At 37.7% G+C, this 26,479-nt stretch overlaps 1 protein-coding gene across 5 annotated transcripts in view; it reads right to left on the reverse strand.

Moving 5' to 3' along the window:
• OGDHL (oxoglutarate dehydrogenase L) overlaps positions 1-26,479 on the reverse strand; it is a 49,517-nt gene that overhangs the window by 20,530 nt on the left and 2,508 nt on the right. Inside the window, exons 2-15 of one of the 5 annotated variants that reach the window (XM_086616331.1) lie at positions 20,868-21,047; positions 17,461-17,572; positions 15,662-15,691; positions 14,041-14,156; positions 11,936-12,090; positions 8,900-9,046; positions 8,197-8,287; positions 7,501-7,680; positions 6,995-7,123; positions 6,434-6,613; positions 6,006-6,158; positions 4,565-4,667; positions 3,836-3,964; positions 1,586-1,736 (exon numbers count right to left, since the gene is read on the reverse strand). In XM_086616331.1, the coding sequence (XP_086472457.1) occupies positions 1,586-1,736; positions 3,836-3,964; positions 4,565-4,667; positions 6,006-6,158; positions 6,434-6,613; positions 6,995-7,123; positions 7,501-7,680; positions 8,197-8,287; positions 8,900-9,046; positions 11,936-12,090; positions 14,041-14,156; positions 15,662-15,691; positions 17,461-17,572; positions 20,868-21,047 (1,856 nt within the window). Of the gene's footprint in view, positions 1-1,585; positions 1,737-3,835; positions 3,965-4,564; positions 4,668-6,005; positions 6,159-6,433; positions 6,614-6,994; positions 7,124-7,500; positions 7,681-8,196; positions 8,288-8,899; positions 9,047-11,935; positions 12,091-14,040; positions 14,157-14,504; positions 14,539-15,661; positions 15,692-17,458; positions 17,573-20,867; positions 21,048-26,479 lie in introns of all 5 variants that reach the window. The other 4 variants (XM_086616330.1, XM_009989279.2, XM_086616332.1 and 1 more) reach the window with 4 other exon arrangements.

Genomic DNA, 26,479 nt, shown 5'->3' on the forward strand with positions numbered 1-26,479 from the left:
CAGTATCTCTTCGATGTGCTTATACCACAAGTTAACTTTTCTACCTACTCCTCTGATGAAACGAGCTTGAATACAGTATAACAGGCTACATCTTACACATTTTATAGTGTTCTCTTCTGTTTAACAGAGTGGTTGAATACTCTCTGACTTCCTCAGGTCCAAGGCATTTTTCAAATCTCACCCCTTATTGTTCAGCTGCCCTATTACATTCATAACAGAAATTCGTAATCGCACCATAGGCTACTATTTTGTACATCCCACTACCCCTCAGGCAAACTCAAAACCCAGCAGGAAAGCAGAACCAGGTTATGATAAATCAAACATCTGCAGTATCAGCTTCAGTCCTGCGCTTCACAAGAATTTATTTGAATGCCTTTTTACTCCTTTTCTAAAAGACTGGATAATAAAATCCAGATGGCACAGGGATCCTTAGCTAGTCTTCACCAGTCCGAATAGCTTTTTATTTGAACACATTTTTTCTTTCTTCCCCTACATTTCTGTGAGCACAACAATTATTTTTATCTCAAACAAACATCAGGAAATTCTGGACAACAGTTCTGGAAAATCCTTTTCCACCAGTGAGAGATCTGGGAATACAATCAGTATTCTCAAGACAAGCCTATAGGTGTGTGCTAAACATGACTAAGCACTCACCTGAAATAGGCGGGTAGGTTGCTAAACAATAAACACGTGTGTTCCTCTCCCAGGAGATGCTCACCACTTTACAAGACCATGGTACTGACATCAAGGGGGGTGGAGGGAGATATCCCCATTTTTGGTTTTGTTTTCAGGTCTTGTCCAAATGATTTTGTTAAACTGCCATTAAAGGGGTGCAAAAAGAAGAAAACCCGAAAGACTAGGTAGCAAATGAAGCTCAGCTCAGCAACAGAGGACTGCACCAGAGAAGACAGGCGCCAAGATTTATCTCTCTTTTCTGCAAGCATTCACAATGAAGCACAGTGCAGCTGCTAGTTCATTCACCTCCAGCAATGGGCTCCGCATCAAAGGCTTCAATTAAATACATCATTAACATTTAACTCCATGGAGAATCAGGTAAGGCAGCAGAACCGTACGTATTTTTACCAAGTGATCAGATTCTGCATTCATTCATGCTCCACAGTCATTAAAAGTCTCGGTACAAAGGATCGCGCTTCACTTAAAAAAGCCTTGCCAACTGGCAATGTGTTTATTCACAGGATACTCAAGTTCCACGCAGCCACCACTGGAATAGTATTGAAAAGACTTCAGAATCTGCAGCAAATACCCTTCTTTTACTTCTCTGCAATTACATGGATTGCAGCTGAATTTTTAGATAAAAAGTAGGAAAAAAAATTATTTCTGCTTTTCAGCGAGAGAAGGAAGAAAGTACCTAAGAATGTTTCTTCTGCCTTAAATACAATTATTTGAAATGCTGTTTACAGAGACACAGGAGACTTGATTATTCTTGACTGTCAGAATCTGTAACATCCAGATGATGCTGAATAGCCTCAACTTCTCCTTCCCCACAGAAGACCATATTGTTTAAAAAACGTCAAGGTGTTTCTTTAAGCATGGGATAGCACTTAACGGTTATCTCAGTACTCACCTAAAAGTACCCCTCTCCACATCCTGTCCACTGAGTCGGACATGGATCCCTTCTTTCAGAAAAGAGCCAAAAGCCATGTATTCTGCTAAGGCCCAGTCAACAACCCTGTTCTTGGTCATTTCCAAGCGGGCTCTCAAAATCCGAGAGAGTCCTACATTGGAATAAAGATCAGAAATCAATGGACCTATTTCAGAGAAATTTTATATTCACATTACATTCACCATTCTCCTTCTCCACTGGCCAAGTTAAACACAGATCCTAATAGGGTCTACAAAACCTTCTTCCAGAACTGAACTACTAGCAAAGTAAAATAACTTGTTTCCCAGGCAAAGGGTTGCATAATGTTCATACTTTGTTTTAGTGGAAGAACGTAAGATTGGCTGAGTCAGAAACTACTGAGGACAACTAAAAAGACTCATGGTGAATTACTTCTTAAAGATTTATCTTCGCATCTCTAACATCAAGTACTGTTTTATAAGAGACTGAAAATATCAGTTAGCAGGTTCCCGATTTTTTCTTCTTTTTCTCTCTCTCACTTTTTCTTGGCATTTGTCTTATTTGGCTTCTGGAGACGTTACAAAGAGAAATAGGCTGGATTAATCAATACTATGAAAGTCATATAAATAGGAAATCATAGCAGCTGCCAATGGATTTTCAGTTGGCAACCAAAAGCTTTTTTTTTTTTTTTTAAGTTAAGATTTTATAACTTGGTAAGCCAAAACACAAGTTGCAAAATTGTGACTTTTAAAGGGAATAGAGCTTCAAAGCTGCACACAGGTGGTTCCAGCTTTGAGGCTATAAGCTTTATGAATTCAATGTCCCTTGACACCATCTTACTTTCGCATCTGCCTGATGCTTTTGGTAAGGAGTCCTATTTGTTATTTTCCCATACTTCACTTTGTTACTTTCTCCATTTTTTACAAAAATTGTCTTGCTTTTTTTCCCCATATAATAATTTTCTCATTGAAGTTATTGCATTTTAAGTAAAAAAAATATATTGAAAATTTTCTAGTTAATCAATGGTTAACCACTTTCAATGGTTAATCAAGTTACTAAAGGCAGACTGTCTTACTTTTTTAATTAGAATGTCTAATATTAAACTTTATTTACTGACTATAATTTCAAATTTATCAGTGTCACAACAAAGTGCACAAACGTGTAGAAGAGCTTTAAAGTTTATCTATTAATTGTATCTGCTCAACAAGCTTGCAATTGATAACTGGGAATGCCCTATCATCATTACTTGCAATACTGTTTAATTGTCCCAAAGGAACATAAACAGATAGAACAAGTACACCTGACACACTTTATTCCTTGATGGATGACTCAGGAGAAGAAAGAGCTAGAGATTTTACTCAAGAAAAAAAAGCTCTTTCTCTTGATCTTAAGTACATTCCCTACCAGCCAGCAAAATCAAAAAAGATCCCTTAACAAAGTGTTTCCATGTTTCCCCATGGAATGAACATGTTATTACTCCCTGTAGAGCCGTTAGACTTCAGCCTGACCAGGGAGTAAAGAATTAACTCAGAACTTCGACACAGTGCCAGGCGCTCCCCAGTGAGACTGGCACACTTAACTTCTTACCATAACAGACACCAAATTCAGAATTGAATCTCCTCAGACGAAAAGCTAAGACTTTTTGAGAAAACGATAGATTTGTGCTATCATTGACTCTAAATAGTAAGCTGAAAGAAAAACTGTGTCTGAATTTACCCATACAGAGTCCATTCAGCTGTACTAAAATTAGGCTCACAGTGTATCAGCAATGTTGCCAGGTCTGAAAAGACCAAGCTATATTCCTGAGTAGAAAGTTATATAACTACAAGAAAAGTGTCTTAAGTGGATCTCAAATTACCACTGGTTTTAGCATTTAAAAACAACATTATTAGTGCTGCCAGAGATGGGTGCCTTACTTTCCAGTAAGTCCCACAAACGTGCTGCATAGAGGACTCAAAGAACGAAAGAAGGCGGCATTAACTTAATGTTACAAAGAGACTTTTACCTCCCTCAGAGGAAAATCTATTTTAATGAGGTAGGGAACAGAAGTGGTGTGATACAGAAAGAACATTATGCTGAGAACAAGCAGCAGGACCTTAGCCGTCACATTCTCCTTGCCACAAGGTAGAGGAGTTAAATAAAAGTCACAGGCATTTTCCTCTTTGCGAAATGGCGCAACAGCAACTCGTGTGCAGAAATATAAAATCTGAGCAAGAAATGTAGCCACTAGGAGAAACAAAGACTCCAGCTGACCTGCATGTATTTTGAAGTCTTTGACTGGCACTGAGCTAGCTACATTGCCAATGTGAGTCAGCAGGTCTTCTGAAATGCCAGTTGGAGGACAAGACATGCTCTTTGGTTCTCCATCCACGTTAAAGAATCCTGGAAGTAAAAGATTTGGTGAGATGTTCAAGGACTGATTAAGAGATATCTACAATTTATTTAAAAACTCACAACTCTTAGCAGCACCCTAAACCTAGTTCTTCACCTTTCACTGGAAGACACAATCATTTTGATTGTCTGCATGACAAGAGAACTTGATCTTACAGGCACACAATGATCTGTTTTGTTTCTGCTTTCACTCACTGTGAAGTCCAATCGTGTGGGCAGAGGCAGCCAATAAAAGGCACATGGCACCTCAATCTCTCCAAAAAAAAAAAAAAAAGAGCATGAGACGTACTCCTTCTTCCTGAGGGGACAGAAGGGACAGACAGCTAACATTACAGGAAAGATACTTCTCTGCTAAACTGAAAAGACATCTTTTTCAAAGTCACATCTCATCTTTTTTAAGAAAAACAACTCTTTCAAGTTGATCTGGCAGAATGTTTTTTTTAACTATTAACAGAGACAAACCAAAGGTCACATATTTTATTTTAAAGGAACGCTGTCTGATAAAAAGCATTAAATAGTACTAATATGGACCCAAAATAAAAGCACAATAATATTAACAAACACTAGGATAAGCAAAAGGACATTTCTTACCAGGCCAAGGTGAATCAAGCCAGTGCTTTATATGTAGGATCTTGTTATCCTTAGATCTAGTATATGCTTCTTCACATATTCTATCATACTTCGCAATTTCTTCCTGTAGAACAAAAACTTTCTTTTTGAAACAGATAAGCATAACACCTTTGTATCTTACAGATGACAGCTACCATTCAGCGAGACAAAACCAGTTATTTAACTCCACAAGAAAACTTAGTTACAATTATGCAAACAAACAATTTCATTTTATCCAGGATCAAACTGCCTTCTAGAAACACACTTACTCACATTTCTCTAAATATATTATCTAGTTTATTGGACAGGTATTACAGAGGAAAGTGCCAAGAGCTGAAGCTGCAAGCAGTACTCTAGAATGAGACAGAACAGAAGTATCAAATATAATTTACGGTCATACTTCTAAGATTGGCATTATCCAGCGCTCATACTTCAGGATACAGAAGCCACTAAAGGCTAGAAAAGATAGAGAACTAGTCTGGCTAGGAGATTTTAGCTAAGAATCTGCTGGCCACACCTATCAATGGCAACAGATACAAAGCCATATTCTGTAGAGGCATTTTGCCCCTACAATATCTATGTTTCAATCCAAAACCACACTCAAGTTACTGAGCTAGTTAATCTTTAAAGTAATTAACTGCAATATTGCGCTCAGCCTGTACAGCAAAACATCCATCCAGGATCCTGGATCCAGTCACCAGAGCCCACGCCTCTACTAGCACATTCTTAACACAATTCAGGATAGCTAGTTCTGCATGAGCTGTGATCGTTCTTGCGGATAACAGAGTGCACCCACACAAACCACTTTTTTGTTGATCTGCAATACTGTGTCACTACGTAGTTAGCCGCACCTTCTCAGAAGGTCCTTTGCTGCATCTGCAATCCACACGTCCACTTTCAAAAAGATTAAGGTAAAGACCTAACAGTTTAATACAGGCACCAGACTCTACACTTCATCCTTCTGGAATATTTCAAATGATATCAAGAAAATGAAAAGGTTAAATTGATTTTATTGCATTATTGCTGGATACAAGTCTGCCAAGGTTATCAATATGAAGCTACAGTTATACCTATGAGCATACAAATACAGTCTTACTGCTGAATCGAGATGCTAGACATGAAGAGGTGACAAATGCCCCCAACTCCAACATTCTCATCTGATCACCTTTTACAAATCTCAGAACTGAAGCAAATTTTTTTCCTGTGCAATATGTATTAATTACTTCATTGCACTTTCAGTCCTTTTGTTACAACAATGCTATCTGTTTTACATGAAAATCCAAACCGAATCGAATCAGAAAGTGTCAAAGGGTGAAGATATCACAGTAATGAAAGGAAGGTTTTTAAGCAGACAACATACAGTGACAGCTGTGTCTTCCTACTGACAGCTTCTTAAGCGCCTTTTAACTCTGTTGACGTGTACCTCAAATTCCTGCAGTGTTACAGTCCCATCTGCAATCAGTTTGTCAGCATACTTCTTCAGCACCGGCACCTGCTTATGAATCTGCTTGTACATTAGAGGCTGGGTGAACATTGGTTCATCCATTTCATTGTGCCCTCTCCTACGGTAACAAACCTACAAAGGGAAAGATTGTTCCTGTTGGTAAGGAAAAACGTAAAATGAAATCTTTCAATTTCATAGTTTTACAGAGATTTTAGGAGGTTTATGGCATAAAAACACTTATGGATTCTTGTGGAGTGGGTTAGTTTGTTTTGTTTTTTTTTTTAAATGAAGAAACTAAAGGCCATTAAAATCAAAATATGTTTCTTGACTGGATCTTCTAAGCCACAGGAAAAAAAGAGAAAAGTACATAACACATAGAACGAAAAGTTAAGAAAACTAAGACTTACCAAGTCAACCACCACATCTTTATTGAATGTGTTTCGCCATTCTGCAGCTACACTGCACACATACATCACTGCTTCAGGGTCATCAGCATTCACATGAAAAATGGGAGCATTGACCACACGAGCAACATCAGTAGGATATGGAGATGAACGGGCCATACGGGGGTCTGTGGTGAAGCCAATCTAAAAATCCAGAAACTTTCATTAAAATGTGGGCATCTCCCTCTACTTTGTTTTGAACGCACGAGGTTTTCATTTAATAGTCATTTACACAGCAGTAGTATCAGCTTTTCATTCTGGCTATCTAGCTTCTTTTTGCTCCCTTCAAAGCAAAACAAAGCAAACTGTATCCAATTAAGTGTTATAAATTGAATGAAAAAAATGTAAGCGATAAAATATTATCCACTCAAAATTGCTAGATATTATCATAATTTTCAGAAACATCCTAACCATTCTAATGAACAGAGGGGACACTGCACCCAGCTAACAACAAACAAGAATAAAACCAAATACACTAGCAACTATTCAGCAGACAAATTGATTGGAAAATGCTCTACTTGTTACCTGGTTGTTGACCACAACATGAATAGTGCCATTTGTGGTGTAGGATGGGAGGTCACTAAGATGAAACGTCTCATAAACCACTCCTTGTCCTGCAAAGGCAGCATCTCCATGTAATAATATGGACATAACCTAAGAGGGAGGATTATACACACATATCCACACATAACATTAGAAAGTAAAACTGCAAAAATTTCAGCAGGATTGCTTTGCTCCATATTTCTGCAGTGCTTATAAAACTGAACTGTATTTTTATAATAAACCACGGACTTGTCAGCATTCTGCTGCCTTTGCTTGGATTGCAAATGAAAGAAAGTTTAAAGCCTACTTCCTGAAGTTACCCTTGAGGTATCATGTCAAAAACCTTATCTAGTTCAACAGGTGATACATCCCTTTTGTGAAGGGGGGGAGAGGAAAACTCTCTGATACAAAACTACCGGTAAACTATTTTTATTAAAAATAATATGAAAAACAATGAGTAAGAGTGACCATATTAAAAAAATCTTTACCTTTTTCCCTGCTGTATCCCCTCGATAAAACTGTTCAGCTTTTGTCTTCCCTTGCACAACTGGATCAACTGCTTCCAAGTGAGAAGGGTTAGCCATCAGGGACAGAGTGATTTTCTTGTTTGTTGCTCGGTTGATCCTCTCATGGTACATTCCCAGATGATATTTTACATCCCCAGATCCCTAACACGCCAGATGCAGTAAAAATTAAGCAATGTCATCCACATCAGCTGCATCCAATTGACTACAACTAAAATTTGTGCTTCAGTCTGAAAAATGCATCTAGCTAATTGTACATCAGTATGCGCTATGAGTTTGACACTACAATTTCTAATTGGAACACTGTTCCTGTTTTATTATCCTAGTGTCACTATCCAATATCGGATAAATATTCACAGAACGTCAATACTCATTTCATTTATACAAAACAAAGATGCTTAGAGATTACAAACTCAGTCATATGACCTGGAATTTACTTATCTACAGCCATTCCTAAGACACCTTCTGCACATTAGAGATACAGTACAGTCTTTAAATTTGTTAAGAAATTTCACCGAATCATATTCCTCAAACTAGAAGAGATGACAATACATTTCAGCAGCTATTAATGCTATTTTCATAATAACCATGACCAAAAATGACTAAAAACTACCTTGAATATTGACCTTTCTATGTAGATTTATTGAAGAAGCATCTTACCTCATCAGCTGCTTCAAGTTTGGGATCAAACTGACAGAAGATCTGCTCCAACTCTTTTCGGATTACATTAGCCAACACATTCAGCCTACCTCTAAAAAAATTCCAAACATAGTTATATCCTAAAAACGGTAATAACAGAGTTAACGGCATAAAACTTCTACAATTAGCAAGCCATCTCTGTCAGAAATTTCCAAGAACTTCACTTCAAACTTTTGAACTTGAAACCTTCTACCCTACTTGAAAATTCTACCCTTCTCCCCTCATTGCAAAGTTCCTCCAATGCATTCCCACAGACGTTTTGTAATACCTAGTTATCCAAGTACAAGCAATGAATTTTCTATCTATCCAGCAGTTTTAAAACGACACTAATAGTTAATTAAGGCAGACTGCAAAAGTAAGTTTGATACTATGTCGCCAAGCTTTGTCAGTTGTAGACTATGCAATGGGATAGATACCACCATGGCTGCTGCCACATTTGCTTGCAGCTTCAAAGTACACTGAAGAGAGTTTTGCTAGCTTTTGCCTGTGAAGCCTGTAGCCTCTCACTGACAGTATCTGTTACAGTTCTGTGTTCCCATTATTTGCTACGACTGACTCTTGCTACTCTAGCTTCTCTAATATCAACCTCGTTAGTAAAATTCTAGAACTCAAAACTTGTCTAAGACTATAAGCCCATTTGTTGGAGAGTTTCCATTGACATTACCTATGAGGCATTCCCATTATAACATATTCAATTCCCATTTCACTGGATTTATCAATGATGGTCTTAAGTGCAGGAATCATTACTTCACATCCTTCCAAACCAAATCTCTTTTCGGAAGACCACTTGCGAGCAAGGAAGTCTTCAAATCTTTGTCAAAAAGAAACAAACAAAAAAAAGAGTGTTTGTATTAAGATAATGTAGAAAATACTAATTGTCAAACATCTTTTAGCAAATAAAATTACATTACACTGTTTTAAAACATCTGCAAATACATGTTTTTAGGCTGCTGGAAGTAAGCCACATGTACGTAGGGAGACATAGGAGAGAATTAAGTCTTCTTTCTCCTCCATCTGAGAAGTATTTACCAGGACTTTGAAATAATTCAGACGGGAAGAACAGTCTCCACCTCAGACAAAATTCACTTCCCAAGTTAAACTCTGCTCCTTCCCATGTATACAAAATGCATACCGACCACTAGGAAGGTAAAGTAACAGCAATGAAGTCTCTTCTACAGATTGAAGATGACATGACAGAGAACCTGTATTTTCTGAAAGTAAGGATTAAAAACTTGTAGAAATACAGTCAAAAGCACACCTATTTCATAGGTCCTACTCAATGGCAGGGCTCCTCAGACTGTGTGATGTAACAGTTGGTAACATGCCAAGAAATAGGACACTGCAGCAGCAGAAAGATGTCAATCCTTGACAGCTCTAAATTCTTTCATTCTTTAATGCGTTTGGGCCAGAGGCAATGTGAGTGGTTAAAAAGTACCTTTCAACAAACGCTGAAAGGATTATATGTTGTAAAGCTTGGAGATACAAAAGGCAAAGAGAATACATCTTCATGAAAATAACTGTATTGGTTACATCATCTGTGCAATGTCTCGACTCAGAACACTGCCATAATCCATTAATACTCAGCTTATTCCTCACTTCGAATGGTGACATTTACCTCTTTAGATTGAAGTCCTAAAAGCAGTGAAATGAAGAGTTGCCAAAACACTCTCCTTAGCTCACCCATCAATACCCTTACAATCCAGGCATCTAAGCAACAAGCAAGACCCTCAACTGAGTTATGCTGCCAGAATTCCTCAGGGAAGTCTGTGGGGCTATGCCAGCTTATGTAAACTGAAAGCGAGGTCCCATGCGAACAGCAAGTCCTACAGGGCAAATCAAAGCAGTGGTTGTACGTGCGGTTTTCCTCCTCTTTGCAGTTGCAAGTTAAGCCAGTATTAGACAAGCAGAAAGTTCCTTATTTGAGGTAAACTGCCACTGTGTAGAACTACAGTATTTCACAGTCACACCTTGCAAATCCCCCACATGCCACTGTGAGTTCACACAGGCTGGCAGCTCATCTGCTGTCACTGCACGTGTTCAGTATACAACGTAGGGCAAGTCTTACAAGGACGGTTACTCTCAGAAGGGATAATTTAGAAATGCTGGACCCTGCACAGGCTTAAGAAGATGCCTACATCAGAGTACAGGGTCTAACATGTTTACTAATGCATACACAAAGTAGCTCAAAGATATACAATGAATAATTTACAGGAGGAAGAGTGAAAAATGACTCTTTGTTCAATAACCTATCAGGGAACACCACAAAGGATGAGAAATCCTACTTTAAAATTCAGTTTCAAGTACTTGAAGTAGGTAGTACTTGGAATAAACATTTTTGAAAATGGTATTCTTGGGTAAAACAATAACTATCTGCTTTACAAAGCCACAAATCTCAAGAGCACAACCAGTTTTCTCCAAATCGGATTTTTTTTTGATCATTTTCAGACAAAAATAAAAGTATGCTAGAGACAGCTGAATAGAAATCTATGTAAAAAAAATTTTTCTTCCATTTTCAGCAGACGATTAATTTGGCAGGTGAACATTCAGCTCCTTCGTGCTACTAGAAACCCCAGATCTTTCCACAGCTTAGACAGACAGGAATAAACACACAAATCCTTGTCTCAAGATAAATGGAGATGCTTCATACTGAGGGCTTGTTAAATAAACTTACTCAAGTGTAGTATTCATTTGACCATTAAGAGACTTCTTTATTTCTGTTTAAATGAAACTTTTAACCAAACAGTCTTGCTATAATACTGGCAAACAAAACCTGGCAAAAATATCTTTCAACACCTCCAATGAGCATTTTTAAGTCTTTGAATACAGAAGCTTAATAAAAACCCATGTCTTTATAAATGTCTAACTCTTGCATTTATCAAAGGGTATGCAAACTGTTTCACATTGTAAGAACTGTAATAAATCTTGTGCCTGAGAAGACAGTCTTGTTCTAGGGGTGAGAGTCTCTGGGATCACAGTATTTCCATACAGAGAGCCACAATGGGAGCAATCAAGAAGCTGTTTCCAAATATGCTTTCCTATATTGCAGAAACCAAAACTCCCGCTGCCAGGTCACGCAACATTACAGCACATCTAGGCATACCTCAAAAGGAAAAGGGCAAAAACAGGACTTGAAATCATATTACACCTCTCAAATCTAGTCTGATCTTGACACAGCTTTCCAAAGAGACTATCCCAGCGACTCAACACACTTGTCAACATCTCACCTATCTAAAAATTCTCCTTAAGCTGACTGCTAGGATGGCTTCCTTTGATTATGTGCTACTAGAAAGATACACAGTAGACAGAATATAGCAGAAGATCAATATCCAATGTTGTTCTGACACCTATTTTCTGAAACAAGTTATGCATCTTTAACACAGATGCATATTACTAGTCTGTTGAAACAATTTTTTCCCAGTTTATCTCCACCAGCCAATGAAAACATTGCCAGATATGCCACTAAAGGCTATGTTCATTCGTGCAATCTGTCTTTTAAGAAAACAGAACACTAGAAGTCACTACACAGACCCTGACATATCTCTCAGCACAAGCTTTCCTTTGATATCACAGCCAGGTTAACTACACCCACTTGTACTCCAGATTTCACTTAGACTGTTCACCTTCACCTCAGCAGTTTACAGACCACACCAGCTTACACCCAGCAGTCACAGAGTAGTTTCCCAGAACCACCCCAGCGTACCTCATGGAGCGCACGAGCCTTGCCAACAAAGTCCTCTTTTCCTCGTTAGTAAACTTCATAACTCCCGGTGTCTCAAACTTCTGCCGGATCCACTGGCACTGCTCCACATCATTGATGAACATAAACTCCAAGCCAATGTGTTGGCAGTAGGTATTCTAGGATGTGAAAACACCAACACAGAAGCTTTAGGAATTTACAGGCCATGAGGAAACAAGTATGTTTTTTAAATTTTATTTTCTGTATACATTACTCTTCTGAAACCTAGCTTGTCCTCTTCCTCTTGCACTACATCTTCCCCACAGCAATCCTACAAGTGAACAAATTATTTTACTGAATCTAGTTTTGCGCCAGAAAGCTTTCTCCACAAAGTAAGATTTCAGAATTTTGATTCTGGAAGATTCTTATTTGGGAATACATTCAAAACAGGCCAATAAACCTGCCTTACACCAACTGGCATATTTCACCTAACTCGCTACTCTTCTTACAGGCACAATAGAGTCTTTTTTGAGATGTACCAGCAAAGATTTCAAGTCATTTATGAAATTTTACCCTGTCTTTTTTAAATGTCACCTGAAATCAAGCACTAAAGACAATGAGAAGATAGCTATGAAACCTCATGCAAATTATCTGGTAACTGTCAAGTCTCAGAAGGCTGGAAATGTGAAAAAGGATCCAAGCAGTTGAGAGCAAAAAAAAGGACAAAAAAAAATAAAAAGTCACTTCAAAAATGTTATGTCCTTGTTGCGGTTTTTAATTTTCTTTTTCACACCTTAAAAAGAATGTTTCATCAGAAAAATGCGTCCAAAACATAAGTCAAGAAAATAAGACCTATTTTTAGTTTTAATTCGAGATAAAACCACTCTGAACACATAGTATGTGCTCTCTACTGCCTCTAAAAAGGAATTTAATGTTAGCTTCAATGAAAAAAATAAATCCAAAGCTCTGGAAAGAGAGAAACCAGAGGGTTAATTCTCTTCAGCACAAATCAGTTCCTTGAGGCTTTTAGATTTTGTTATTGATTTTGTCCATTTATTTGCACATTACAATTTTAAGGATTATCTCTTAAAAATTACTGCACAGACATGCTAGAAGTGCAAATATCAAAAAGCAAACATAGAGCTCAAGTGCACAAGAGAGATGTTGTGGCTTAATAACTTACCATGCTTCTGCTAAGCCAATGTAATAATCAAATGTGCAAGTCAACACATTCTCTCACACTCACAACAGGTTAAAGCCATGAACTCTTATATGCTCAGTAATTATTTTACTTTTCTTTTTACATTCCTGTAACTCAGTTCTGTATTTAATCCTTTAAAATATTTCCTCACCCCTAGCCCTTTTTACTCCAAAGGATGTCATTATGTTGTAACAGAAATTTCTACAGCTTCAGTACTCCAAAATTCTGGAAAAAGCACAATCAGCAATATCCAATACTTACTAACTCAATAGTTTACAAATTCATTACCATTCCTACTTGCTGTTTTGCTATTTGGAGTTCCCTTCTAATTATATTTATTCTTGTAAATTATTTTTGCTTAAAATTACTTCAGCTTTGGTGACTTCACATGGCATAACCATTATCACCTGTCAGATAATGAAACTCTAGAAAAAGGATTGGGGATAGCAAACAAGAATCATCACTATCTACAAGCTACAGCTGGGTTTTCGTGAATTTGGTAACCAATCCTCATATTTTTACTCAAGTAGAAGTCTGACTAAACACATGGCTCACAGCAACTCTTGCATGTCCCGACTACTGTGTGCAAAGGTGGTTTATTTGTGGCAGGACACTTAAAAAACAAGTTCTAAAGGCTCTGCTCCTTTCAAACAACATGAGATCTTTATAGAACTAGGTCCTGAATCAGTATTCTACCATATTCATCTCTTTTACACTCATCCTTAATCTATGTATTTCAGATATTCTGGCAATGAAACAATGGTGTTGCCATCTCTAGAAACAGTAAAAGGGTTACTTTTAATGTCATTTGAATTCTTTACATTATCTATTAACAACTGACAAATGATAACTTTTTTGACTGACAATTGGAAAAAGTTCACTTCTGTTTAGATGAATACAATCACAAATCAAAAAACACCCCACTGACCTCCAGCCGTTTGATGATCTCTCTTAAAGAAAGACTGTTCTCCTTTCCTCCTATGAAGGTGGTTGTAGGCAGTTGAAAGACTTTGTCCAAATCTGATTCATGCAAACCATAAAACCCTACAACAGGTCCATTATCAATTTGCGAAGCAGGGCAGGAGACAAAAAGGAAACTAGCATTGTTTTTCAAACCAACATTAATTAAATTTAATAAAGCAATATTAAGAAAGAAGGTATCAGATTAAAAACTGAAAGTGTGAGTATTTTGGAGGCATCTATTAGTACAATGCACTTTAGTCTGGATTTTTAAAAGATATGTTTCAATTAAATAGTTATTGTTTTATTAGAAGTATCAAACCATTTTTCTTAAATGTTCAGACAGAACAACTGAAATTAAAATCACCTAAACCTTCTTATATTTTAGCATATATGCCATCAATTCTCCATGTTATATCTTGCATTTCACACAACTAACTGTAACAACTGGGATTTCTTCCTTGCACTATCATGAGCAACAAAGACAAAAAGAACCACTTTTCACAGACAGAACCAGTTGGTAGGAAGCATTCTAGATTAATTTATACAACATTAATAGATAGACTAAGAGAAAATACAGAACACGTTCAATGTAACGCTGTGCAAACACTCTGGTAGAGCTTCCAAGGTATCACTATTCACCCTCGTGCTCTTTATAGGGAAGTTAGTTTGAAATAGCCATGTAACGACCTGTACAGCTCTATTTCCCAATTTGTGACTTCTTATAAAAGACTTCCACACAAACGCACCCCAACTAAAACAAGGGCTTGGTTAAGCATACTGTGCCATCTTGATTTAGACATATCTAAACTTGTTCTGGCTGAGAATATGGTTTAAGAAAATATTTGACTTAACTATTATGCAGTTTTAAAATACAAAGTACACAGCTGACAACGCCAAAAGACTGGTATCAATACGAGTTAAAGGCTTTGCATTATTAATCTAGATCTGTTAAACGAAGAAAGGAAAAACAGCTTCTTACAATTGTAAGAAGCAAATGTATAAAACTTATAGTATGTATTACATACAGTTATAGAAACATATATACATAAAAATTCTATAAGTGTGTAAATGTGCACATGTAAAAATATTTTTAAAACTAAAAACAGTTTGTCTATTTCTAATTTTGAACTCTTTATCTTGGTTCCAGAAAAGCTGCAGGCATCCACCTCAACACTGATACGACAACCTGCACATAACTCTGAAATCAATACTGAATAGTGCTCAGTATTCCCTGTTACATGAATTTTCTGAAGATGAAAGTAAGGAAGCAATTTAAAGATGAAATAATAACGGAACTTAGCATATAGAGTTGAAGTCAGGCCATAGGACTGCATTGCCACCACTTTTACCATACAGCATTGTCAGTAAGCGTTGTATTTTAAAATATTTTGACTTTAATAATATATTAAAACGGCAAATCTGGAGTGACAAAAAAAAGTGGTTGTGTACCACTATTTCTCGTTTTTGATTCTGTAATAGTTTTTTCCAGCATCAAACTAAATTTGGTTTTCTATAAATGCTAAAAAAAAAGAAAGAAAAAAAGGAGGGACACAGGGGATGACAGGGGCTTTAGTGTAATTTGAAACAAAGGAGTGTCAACGTCCTTTTTCTTTTTTCTTTTTTCCCTTTTCTGACTTTCAGACATCACAGGCTCTTCATGTTCTGTCATGCAAAAAACAGAACCTACAGGAGTGATATGGGCACACAGAACATCTGTGCTTTGTACTGCAGCACTGCATATTTACTGAAGCATCATCTCATGTTTAAAGAGATACAACCTTACTGAAATCCAAGAGTTTCTGAAAGCAATTCTGTAACTTGAATCGTGCAGTAGGTACACCTGTAACCAACTGCATTTTTAGAAGCAACTCCCAGAATAAACTTCCTACCAGAAGGTTTCTCAAAAAAAGAAACCAGAAGACAGGACAAATCAAATGCACAGAAAAATCAAAACATTAAAATATTTTCTGTACTACCAGAGACCTTTCGTAACTTCCCTGCCTGGAACATTCAATGATAGGCAACATTTGGGATCCTTCTCTTTTTTTGCTGTGCCAAGACTAGGTTAGAAATTGTGTTTCCTCTCAGAAACTGAAATATCACCTCAGTTACAACCTCAGACATATCCCCCCCATCTCATTCAGAGGTCTAGCATGTTTTTCCTATGCTCATGAGGGCTTCAGTATGATGTCTTCTCATCAGGCACAACACTCTGCACTAAACTATCTGTAGAGTTTAAAGAAATTTGTACTGACGTGCTAGCAATCACCCAGGCTCCAAAGAAATCATATGAACTCTGTAAATGTCTAATGTTTTTTCTATTAGGTACTTTCTTTTAATCAGAGCTGACAAACATCAAAGAGAACCTCTGATTTGTCTAAGCACCTCCCTATTTACAGTCTTAAGCACTCTGCTGCCTTTACATGGATCAAGGATCAGAGCTGCTTCTTTTCCTACGACCAGAAATAGAAAACACAACAGCAAAGAGTCAGTAGGTGTACTTACAGTAAAATTAAGCAGAATGTGCTTTATCTACTACTTACACTACGTTTTACATCTGGTTCAAAAAGCTTCCCTACACATCGAAGGCCAATTGATTCTCAGGATCTCTATCAAGTAGTAAACCACCTTTTAGATGTACCAGGCAGATTGAAGAGTAGAGAAAAATCAATCAGATGTTTTTTTATTCAAGCAGAGAGGATCAGGGAAATTGATCAGTGCAATTTCTTGAAGACATACTCTCTTAGCAACCAGAACCACCTTTGCAAAGCAAACCCTAGTGTATTACAGTCTTCCAGCAGTAAACTAAAATGATCACCATCGGATTACATACACAAATAAAGAATTCCACACATTCCACACTTTCTGTGTTTTCTTCTGATAACTTCAAACAGACTTCTTCAAGTTATAGAAGAAATAAGTATCAGAGGCTAGAATTCAAATTTGGTAGGAAATTCACCCTAAATTCCTCTATCCAGCATCTTGTTTATTGCTTGTTTTTCCAATTGACTAGGCTTCAGGTGCACCCAGTCAAAACAAGTATCAAGCATAATGGTATAAAAGCAATTAAATTACCAGAATCTTGGCCTAGTGTATTGATTAATACCAATTTCTGGTGTGGTTGAAAACCATAAGATTCAGGGGGTTTATGAAGTGTTTATAAGCATCATTCATCAGAAAGTGAATTCACAGGAACCTCACCTGTGATCTCAGAGTAGAAATTCCATTGGCCTGAAATCTGAGCCTCCTTACAGATGCTCAAACAAACTATTTCATGATACCAGCAAGGAGAAGAGATAGAAGCTTTCCCGAAACATCTTATGAAATCACCTCAGCCCAATGAGACAAAAGAGACAAATGACCGTTTGCCAGTAACAAAGCACACTGTACACACCAAGTTTATCGATTGTAGTGATTAAGTCAGATGGAATAAATGAATCCAAGTCTGCATCCAGTATTCCAAGGGGATCCAGCTGAGCCACATGATGACCGCGGATCTGAAAAAAAGAGGAAAGTGAGAGAAAAATGAAGTCGCACTAACAAAAGTCAGACAAAGGGAAAAAGCCACAGATATCTCTCCATAGTATGTATATCAGCTGTGAAGTCAAATAAGCAAACACCATTAATCACAGAATCCTAGAACAGTTTGGGTTGGAATGGACCTTAAAGATAATCTAATTCCAACTGCCCTGCCGTGGTGGGGGGGTTTAAGGGATCACTCTTCACAAGCTCTGCTCCACATCAGATAGCATTTATTTTCATTTGTGAAATTTCGGGAATCTCATCTGTAAAAAAATTCACATTCAAGACACCAAAGTACACAAATTCAACAGGGAATGTAGCCAGCTTCCAGTTATCAGTATGTCCGGTGTTAACACCTGCCACAAGTTGCCCTAAACTAGTGCCTCATATTAACATACAACATTACTACAGAAGAAATAACTAATTGATTCAATAGAGTTACAAACAAAAAGCAATTTTTTTTAATATAATGTCTCTCAGATACCAAATTAGCTCAGTAAAAGTTTTTTTATAGATGAAGGTATTTTCTCCTTAATATTTTTCTTTTTAAGGACAAATTCAGATCACTTGGGTAGAATTTCATTCACACTACTAGTATCCTAATTGTCTCTGGAAAAAAAAATTAAAAACTGCAATATCAGTAACAAATAACACCACACAGTAATAGAATGTGATTAAAGTGTGGTTCATCAAGAAGTGACTTGTAAAAACACTATTCAAATGTTCTGTATTTGCAGAAGAGTTCACAACAAAATGCTTTCCGGTCATAAGCAAACAGAAAGATGGCACCTTTTTAGAACCACCAGCCCTGTAAATCCAGCCTGGCCTCCAAGATTCTTTGCTTCTCATGAATCACCAGCAATAAAACTCTGACAGGCCAAATGATGCCCACGGCAACATCTGTGCCACCTCATTGTTTACAGCGGCACAAAGCCTATCTGACTGGAACTAAGCAAACAATTCTGTCTCAAGCATCATCAACAGGAAAGAATTCACCTCCCTAAGCTAAGTCTTCTCTGCAGTATTAGTAGGAAGAGGATTACCAAGAACACCAAAACCCAGAAGAGCAAATCAGTAAAGCACTGTGCCATATTACACTCCAGGAGCAGTTTGGTCTTTAACTAAAAGACAGTATTTTTCTCTATATCGAGTTGTTTTTTAATAACTTCCACTTCTTTCACTGGATACAGAAAACAGTAACAACTGCAAAAAAATCAGAGATCAACCTTGTGAAAATACACGCATGGAAAATTTTCATCAATTGCCATAAATTTGACTAAATGCCAGTACAGGCTACCTGAAACGACTTTAAAATCGTATTTTCTAGACACAGATACAAAAACCACCAATCTATACTAAAAAAGAAGATTCAAGAAATTAATTTATCTAGACTCATTTTTGTTAAGCACACGGGAAATTCTTCTTCCAGTGTTTCTGGTGCCCAGCATTAGAAAAAGCAATGGATTAACTGCCTTTTCAGAAGACCAGCTCAACAGACCACAAAGCAGTTTACCACAAAAACCATAAAATACTGACAGGTTTGAGAAATGAAAATTCTGTATCCTTCTCCATTTCATTTCATTATCAAGCAACGGAAGGTCACAAATTGATTGCATCCCTTCAACACTGAATTTAGGGGGTATTAAATACGTTTTAAAAACAGACAGTTGCCTTAGGCAATCCTCTTTCACTGTTTGTCACAGACACAGGAGTGCCTGCCATTTATACAGACGTTTCTGTCCCATCACCTCAGTCAGACAGCACCCTCTTTCAAACACAGGAAACAAAACAGCAATCCCTGAACTATTTTCAAGTGACTGGTGTCAAAGGACCCTAACATTCTCCAATTTTCTCCAATTCTTCAACAAATTTTTACTGCAAGCAAGTGTGAATGGGCTGAAGTGGTTGTCTCCTACATAGCCATTTCTAAGCAAATTTCATATATTCTTTATATTCGCAAACCTTTCTACTCTTTCACAACACTTTTCCAACAGCTGGATTAACATGGTTGATATCTGAATCAATGATGACAATGCAATGTGTACAGAAAAAAAGTTTTAAAAATGTTCCTCTTCTATTCCTCTGATGATAGCAAACAGGAGTTAAAATTCTCAGTACAGGGCAGAAAAGATCTTCTCAAGTCAAACTGTAGCAAACTTCCTTGAAGTTACATACTTATTTAAAATAAAAGCAAAAAACCACCCCCAATTTAAAAATCAAACTGGACTATTATGCTCAACACCGATTTACATGTTTAGCACAGTTTTTAAGCCTTTTATTGAAATTAAGATATTAAACACAAGTCTAAATAAAAATGTTCAAACTTGTTTTACATTTAGAAAACATCTAACCAAAACCAGTGCTATTTCCAAAATCCTCCTTATTTTAGAGGAAAAAAACGAAATTAGACTTAATTTCTTAATTTAATAAAAGGATTAAAAAAATCTGACTGTGAAGCAAAGTCAACTTTGATGAGCAGCTCTCAGAGAAATTCATCAAAGCTGACCCAAACTCAACACCGTCAGCTGTCCAATATCCAACTTCTGGTTAATCTGTTATTTCTCCTCTCTTTCTACCTGTACTTCTGCTCAAATCAGGGATCTCAAAATTCACACTAGATGTATGAGAAGGCAAGCACACTTCTTCCTTTCTTAAAGAAAGGTAGTAACTTTTAGAACTGTACCACAAACTTTCCCAGAGGCAAAGACAGACTTGGATACTGGAAAAGTTTGTAGATGAAGAGAGGGAAAAGTTGTTATTTCACCACACACATCAGAAGATTTACTATTACCAGTATATCCAGGACAACTCCCTTCATTTGAAGCAAAACTATTTCAAATAACTTAAATTTGGGCAAGTTAACTTACAGAATCAGACACACACACAAAATCTCAATACAGTCGAGTAAGCCAAAAGCTTTGACATGTTGGCTCCTGGTAAACAGGCAAAACCCAATAGCTTCACGTTCCCTTTCACAAACAACTATCTCCATAAAGAGTTTTCAGGTTAAAGTCAGACAACCAGCATTGGGGCTGTGGATGATTTGAATCCTGAGTTTGCTAAGCCAGAGGAGCAACCCCCTCTGAATCCAGGACCTCAGTGTTCAGACACTGTGCAGGGAAGAAAAGACTGCCTAGTTCAAGGCATTTTGGATCAGAAGCAAGACAACGGGCAAGAGTTAAGACCAGAAGACAAACAAGACGTAAAAAGGAAGAAAGAGGTTGTTTGCAAAGGAGAGGCCCTCCCACACCTATGCCAAAGCACACTTACCTGGTATGCTCTTATCAAAGACTGCACAGCGAGGTGATCCTCAACAAGCTTTTCAGCTTTACCTGGCGTCTGGACCAGGCCATGGCTCTGAAGAAATGACGCCTTTCTTTCCAACTGATCTGGTAGATGGGGATCATATGCTTGGCCAGCATTAGCATTTCGGAAAAACAAATCCCAGGACTGAATGTGTGTACAGTAAAGGAAAGAAGAAGGAAAATTTATTACCTCAAACAATAAAGTCTCAATCAAAAGCAGCTCCTTCAAGCTGCAAATGGTACCTCACTACATCAGTGTTAAGGTACCACTAATAGCCAGCAAAAAGAGAACACTGATACCTCCACATCTCAGTAGCAACTGTGTGTTTCATTTACACAGAGACCTTTTAATCTCATTTCTTACACTGAGCTTGTTCAGTGGAAAACTCTCCAGTACATATGAGTGCAAAGCATCTTCGTACATTATTCATTCACACAGCTCTTTTTAACTGTGATGTCTATTCAGGCAATCAGTAATGGGTTATGCTGCTGATAAAGAGGTATAAAGCCTATAAACAATTAAAACCTTATAAATGAAATTATCCATTCCTTTAATGATACTTAAAGAATTTATGATACTTCAAGACACTTACTGACTATGCTAAATCAGATTCAGTCCTTAAGGGCTTTTCTTGAAAAAACTGTTTAAAAGCAATTACAGCTTTTCTGAGTGAGGCTTTTGGTCTAAGATACTTTTCTCAACAGCTTATGTTACCTTACTATGAAAGAAATTATAGACCTGGTTTCAGATGCAAGTCATATAGAAGACTACGTATTTCAGAAACTGAATCACAACAAACAAAAGATCCTTTTACTTCCCTCTGCACTTTTACACAATCCACTTCCTCCACATATGTCTAATCTGTTTTTTCCCAACTGTTTCCATTCTGATGAGGTGGTCACTGTCCCAGGTTAGAGTGGTACTAGATACATGGATGCCAACAGGCAGCAGCAGAATGGGATAAAACATCTGAGATGCTTATACCCAACAAAGAAGTAAGCCTGCACTAGCAGAGGACTGATCAATACTTGTGCTTAGCTCATAGTTTTCATAAAACGTAATGAAAGGTCATAAACCACTTTCCTCAGTTTGGCTAATTAGGAAAGACAGAAGCTATTTCAAAATTTTAAAATCTTTATGACTGGAATAGAAGAACTGTAAAAACTAAATTTCATTTTGTACAGTTCCTGTTATTTACACTGGCTGTGAGCTTGGAACTAACACATTTCAAGGAACCAGTGCCAGAAAAGACAAAAAGCAGCCCAAAGATTTGATTTTTAAAAGTACATTACTTATATATTCATTATAGAATACAAAAAAGAATCCAAATAATGTAATACCAACACTGCACAACAAAGGTATTTAGAAAAGTCTGTCTTCATTAACAAAAAGTTCAGAATTGAAATTTCTACAAGCTTTAAGGTGTTCAGAAACACTACGAGAGGGGCAGCACACATGAGCTAAACATCACCCAACTTTCCAAGTTCAAATGGGGGGACTCACTGAACCTGTGGGCAGCAACCTCATCATTAGCATGAAGCCACTGCCCGAGAAACATTGCTTTAATGCACCCCTCTCACTTCTTTATTAGTACAAAGATGCATTGACACAAATACGATAAATTTACTTAACTTATCACCATTTTCCTACACAGACTTGATCTAAACATAGCCTAACTTTCATATGGCATGACAAATTAAGGCAGACAGATCATGCTTGGTGGTCAGTTCCAGACACATTGATGAAGAATTCATTCCTCCTCCCTTCTCTCATTTATGCCCATTTCCTATATTCTTCTTACCCTGACACTTTCCTAGCCACACTGAGATTAGAAGTCTGAATATACACAGCATCCTATAAATGGTCTACGAGAGTCTATTAGTGTATCTGCATTTCCTCTGGTATTCTCTCTATACACCTTCTTACTCTGTATTAAGAAGAGTGTTGTGATTCCATGCCTACATAGCACCTAGTCTGAGACTCTGCAGATCCCAGACAGTGAAAACAGATATAATCCCTTCGTGTTACAACCAAGGCTACTTAGATTGAAGGGATTATTTTGGCAATACACAGTAAATAACTTTCATTAAATTATGAAATTCCAAACACACATTTGGATCCATGACAAATCTCATATTTGGTATTCATTCAAAGTTTTAATAAAGAACATGCTTTGCTTACGTTAAGGTTCCATCCCCACTTTTTCCAACACCATGATACACATCCAATGATGGTAACAATAGAACTATTCCTTCACTGCGTTAAAAGCTTCTCATTTAGATGTAAAAGTTACCACAGTACAGTCCCATAAACAATTGAACATGTTTTTGGACAAATGCTCTGCTGAGACAGTCGCTAACAAAATCCAAACAGACTTGTCCAACAAGCTACTTGTTTGAGGAGAATAAGCATAGGATCCTTTCTTCACATAAACTCACAAATATAAAGAAATACCTCTAAAACGTTTATGTCTCAAGATGCAGCCAGCTGGGACAGAAGGAACCCACATGATTTTTTCCTATCGCATTTTTGAACTTATTGATTTGTTGGGCAGGCTTGACATTTAATCAGAAGGGAGGAAAAATATATCATTTGGCTACAGAAAATTAGTTTTTTCTAGATACACATCCATCAAAGCCTTTACAAATTTCTATAGTGTCTTTCAAGATTGATACCAGATTATAGTCTTCAAGTCCTCTGTATCAATGTCAGTCTTTGGCAACAGCATTTGCCATGTGACTGAACAGACAGAAGACCTTCTATGATGAGGTTACAGCATTGATGGATAAGGGAAGAGCAACTGACATCGTCTACCTGGACTTGTCCAATGCATTTGATACTGTCCCACATGACATCCTTGTCTCTAAACTGGAAAGACATGGTTTTGATGGATGGACCACTCAGTGGATAAGGAATTGGCTTGATGGTCACCCTCAAAGAGTTGTAGTCAACAGTTCCATGTCCAAGTGGAGGCCGGTGACGAGTGGTGTTCCTCAGGGGTCAGTACTGGGGCCAGTGCTATTTAACATCTTTGTTGGCGACATGGACAGTGGGATCGAGTGCACCCTCAGCAGTTTGCAGATGACACCAAGTTGTGCGTGTTGTGGACACGCTGGAGGGAAGGGATGCCATCCAGAGGGACCTTGACAGGCTGGAGAGGTGGGCCTGTGAGAACCTCATGAAGTTCAACAAGGCCAAGTGCAAGGTCCTGCATGTGGGTCGGGGCATCCCAAGCACAAGTACAGGCTGGGTGAAGAATGGATTGAGAGCAGCCCTGAGAAAAGGACTTGGGAGTGCTGGAGAGCAGCCCTAAGGAAAAGGAACTTGGGAGTGCTGGTGGATGAGAAGCTCAACATGAGCCGGCAATGTGCACTGGCAGCCCAGAAAGCCAACCATATCCTGGGCTGCATCCAAAGAAGTGTGGCCAGCAGGTCAAGGGAGGTGGTTCTGCCCCTCTACTCTGCTTTCACAAGACCCCAGCTGCAGTACTGCACTCAGCTCTGGAGTCCCCAAGAAGAAGGACATGGAGCTGCTGGAGCTGCTGTCCAGAGGAGGGCCAGGAAGATGATCCAAGGGCTGGAGCACCTCTCCAATGAAGACAGGCTGAGAGAGTTGGGGCTGTTCAGCCTGGAGAAGAGAAGGCTCCGGGGTGATCTTATTGCAGCCTTCCATTACTTAAAGGGGGCCTACAGGAAAGCTGAAGAGGGACTTTTTCCAAGGGCATGTAGTGACAGGACAAGGGGCAATGGCTTTAAACTGAAGAGGGGAGATTTAGACTAGATATAAGGAAGACATTTTTCACTCAGAGGATGGTGAGGCACAGGAACAGGTTGTCCAGAGAAGTTGTGGCTGCCCCATCCCTGGAAGCGTTCAAGGCCAGGTTGGATGGGGCTTTGGGCAACCTAGTGTAGTGGAGGGTGTCCCCACCCATGGCTTGGTCTCACAGCAAACCTGCAGGTTCTCAACTAAATTAGTAAAGTTATTTAAGAAAACAGTAGAGGAGACTTATAATACAAAAACACATCTGTAAAAAATAAATTACTGTTGTGATACATGATACATTCCTTTTTTTTTTCTGTCAGCAAATCTATATTGTAGTTAACCATTATTTTCTCAAGTAATATAATACAATTCAAGTGATTCAGTGCCAATATTCTACTCTCATATAACAAACAGTGTTGCACTTTGAATAACAAGTAACATATTCGTTATCTGGATGGTTTGGTTTTTTTCTAGTGACATCACAATATTTATCAACTGCAGCGAGGACAGTAAAGTCTTAAAAGACACACTGAGCATCACTACCTCAATTAAAAAAAAAAAAAGACAAAAAAAAGATGAAGTCAAACCAAAACAAAAATCCCACACTTTTTCCAAGTACATAAAACAAGGAAGTGATTACACACTCACGGTAGAGCGGCTGCATACAGGATAACATGGCAGGCGTTATGTACTCAATATCCAACCACGCAGTTTTGTAATTAATCTTGTGATAGTAATAACTGAGCCTTGTCAAGCTTCTCCCTTATGATCTATGTCCCTGACACCATGCTTCACGGAGAAATAATGATGCCTTTTTCAGAGCCCACGTCATTTTATTCTGATTGTTGTTTTGGCTACTCTAAGGATAGGAAATTCAAAAGACAAGGAAAAGCAGGAAATTATCAGGAATGGATTTGCACAAAGAATAAAAGTTCTGATGCATATGGATGCATATTCCTTGATACATGACCATGGTATACATAGAAAGGAAAGAAAAAAGGCTAGTAACACCGAATACGCTCATTGGAACGCGACAGCCATATTTCAAACAGTTCTAAATAAGCACACATGGGAAGACATGTCCAGTCAAATCTTCTGAGATGGAAACAATTGAGGAGCCTAGATTAATTGGAGTTTCTAAGTAAAAGTGAATAGAGTATGATTTTTAAAGCCCAGGAAAAATAAATCTTTTTCATCTCATCAACTAGAAGGAGGCACATCCCCTCTGATAAGAAGGAGATATCCAAGAAGAAATATGAGGAAAAACAGAAAATACGAGAGGAAAAAGATGAAAGATGATGTAATGTCTAAACACTTCGCACAAATTGGCTCTCTAAACCATACTGGACATACCAATGAAATACGAGGGGCCTGCAGAGAGAGTAAAATTATTAACAATATCATAACCAACACCACATAAACTGTTGGTGTCTCTTGACATTATTTTCCAACACTTCCATCACTTTGTGTAGCAGAATGACAAATTCAGAACTTGCCTATAGTCATACAACTCTGGAATTAATTTTTCTGTATTTTTAAGAAAACAGAGTGAGTTCAACTCTCAACATTTTTAACCTGTTTTATTAAAGCCCAAATTCAACAATTTCCGTCAACAAAAATGATCAAATGAGATGGTTTTCAAGAAACCAAAAATTAATTTTGTTGATGAAACAAAGTAAAATTAATCAGCATCATTCTCCTCCCCCTCTTTTTTCTAAGCTGTTGAAAAACACATTATTTAGACAAGAATAGCTGTAAAGTAATCCATGATGTCCATCAATCATATTCCTTTAAGCCTCATAAACCAGGCACAC

This window comes from Tauraco erythrolophus, chromosome 9 (assembly GCF_009769465.1).
Source record: "Tauraco erythrolophus isolate bTauEry1 chromosome 9, bTauEry1.pri, whole genome shotgun sequence".
NCBI lineage: Eukaryota > Metazoa > Chordata > Aves > Musophagiformes > Musophagidae > Tauraco > Tauraco erythrolophus.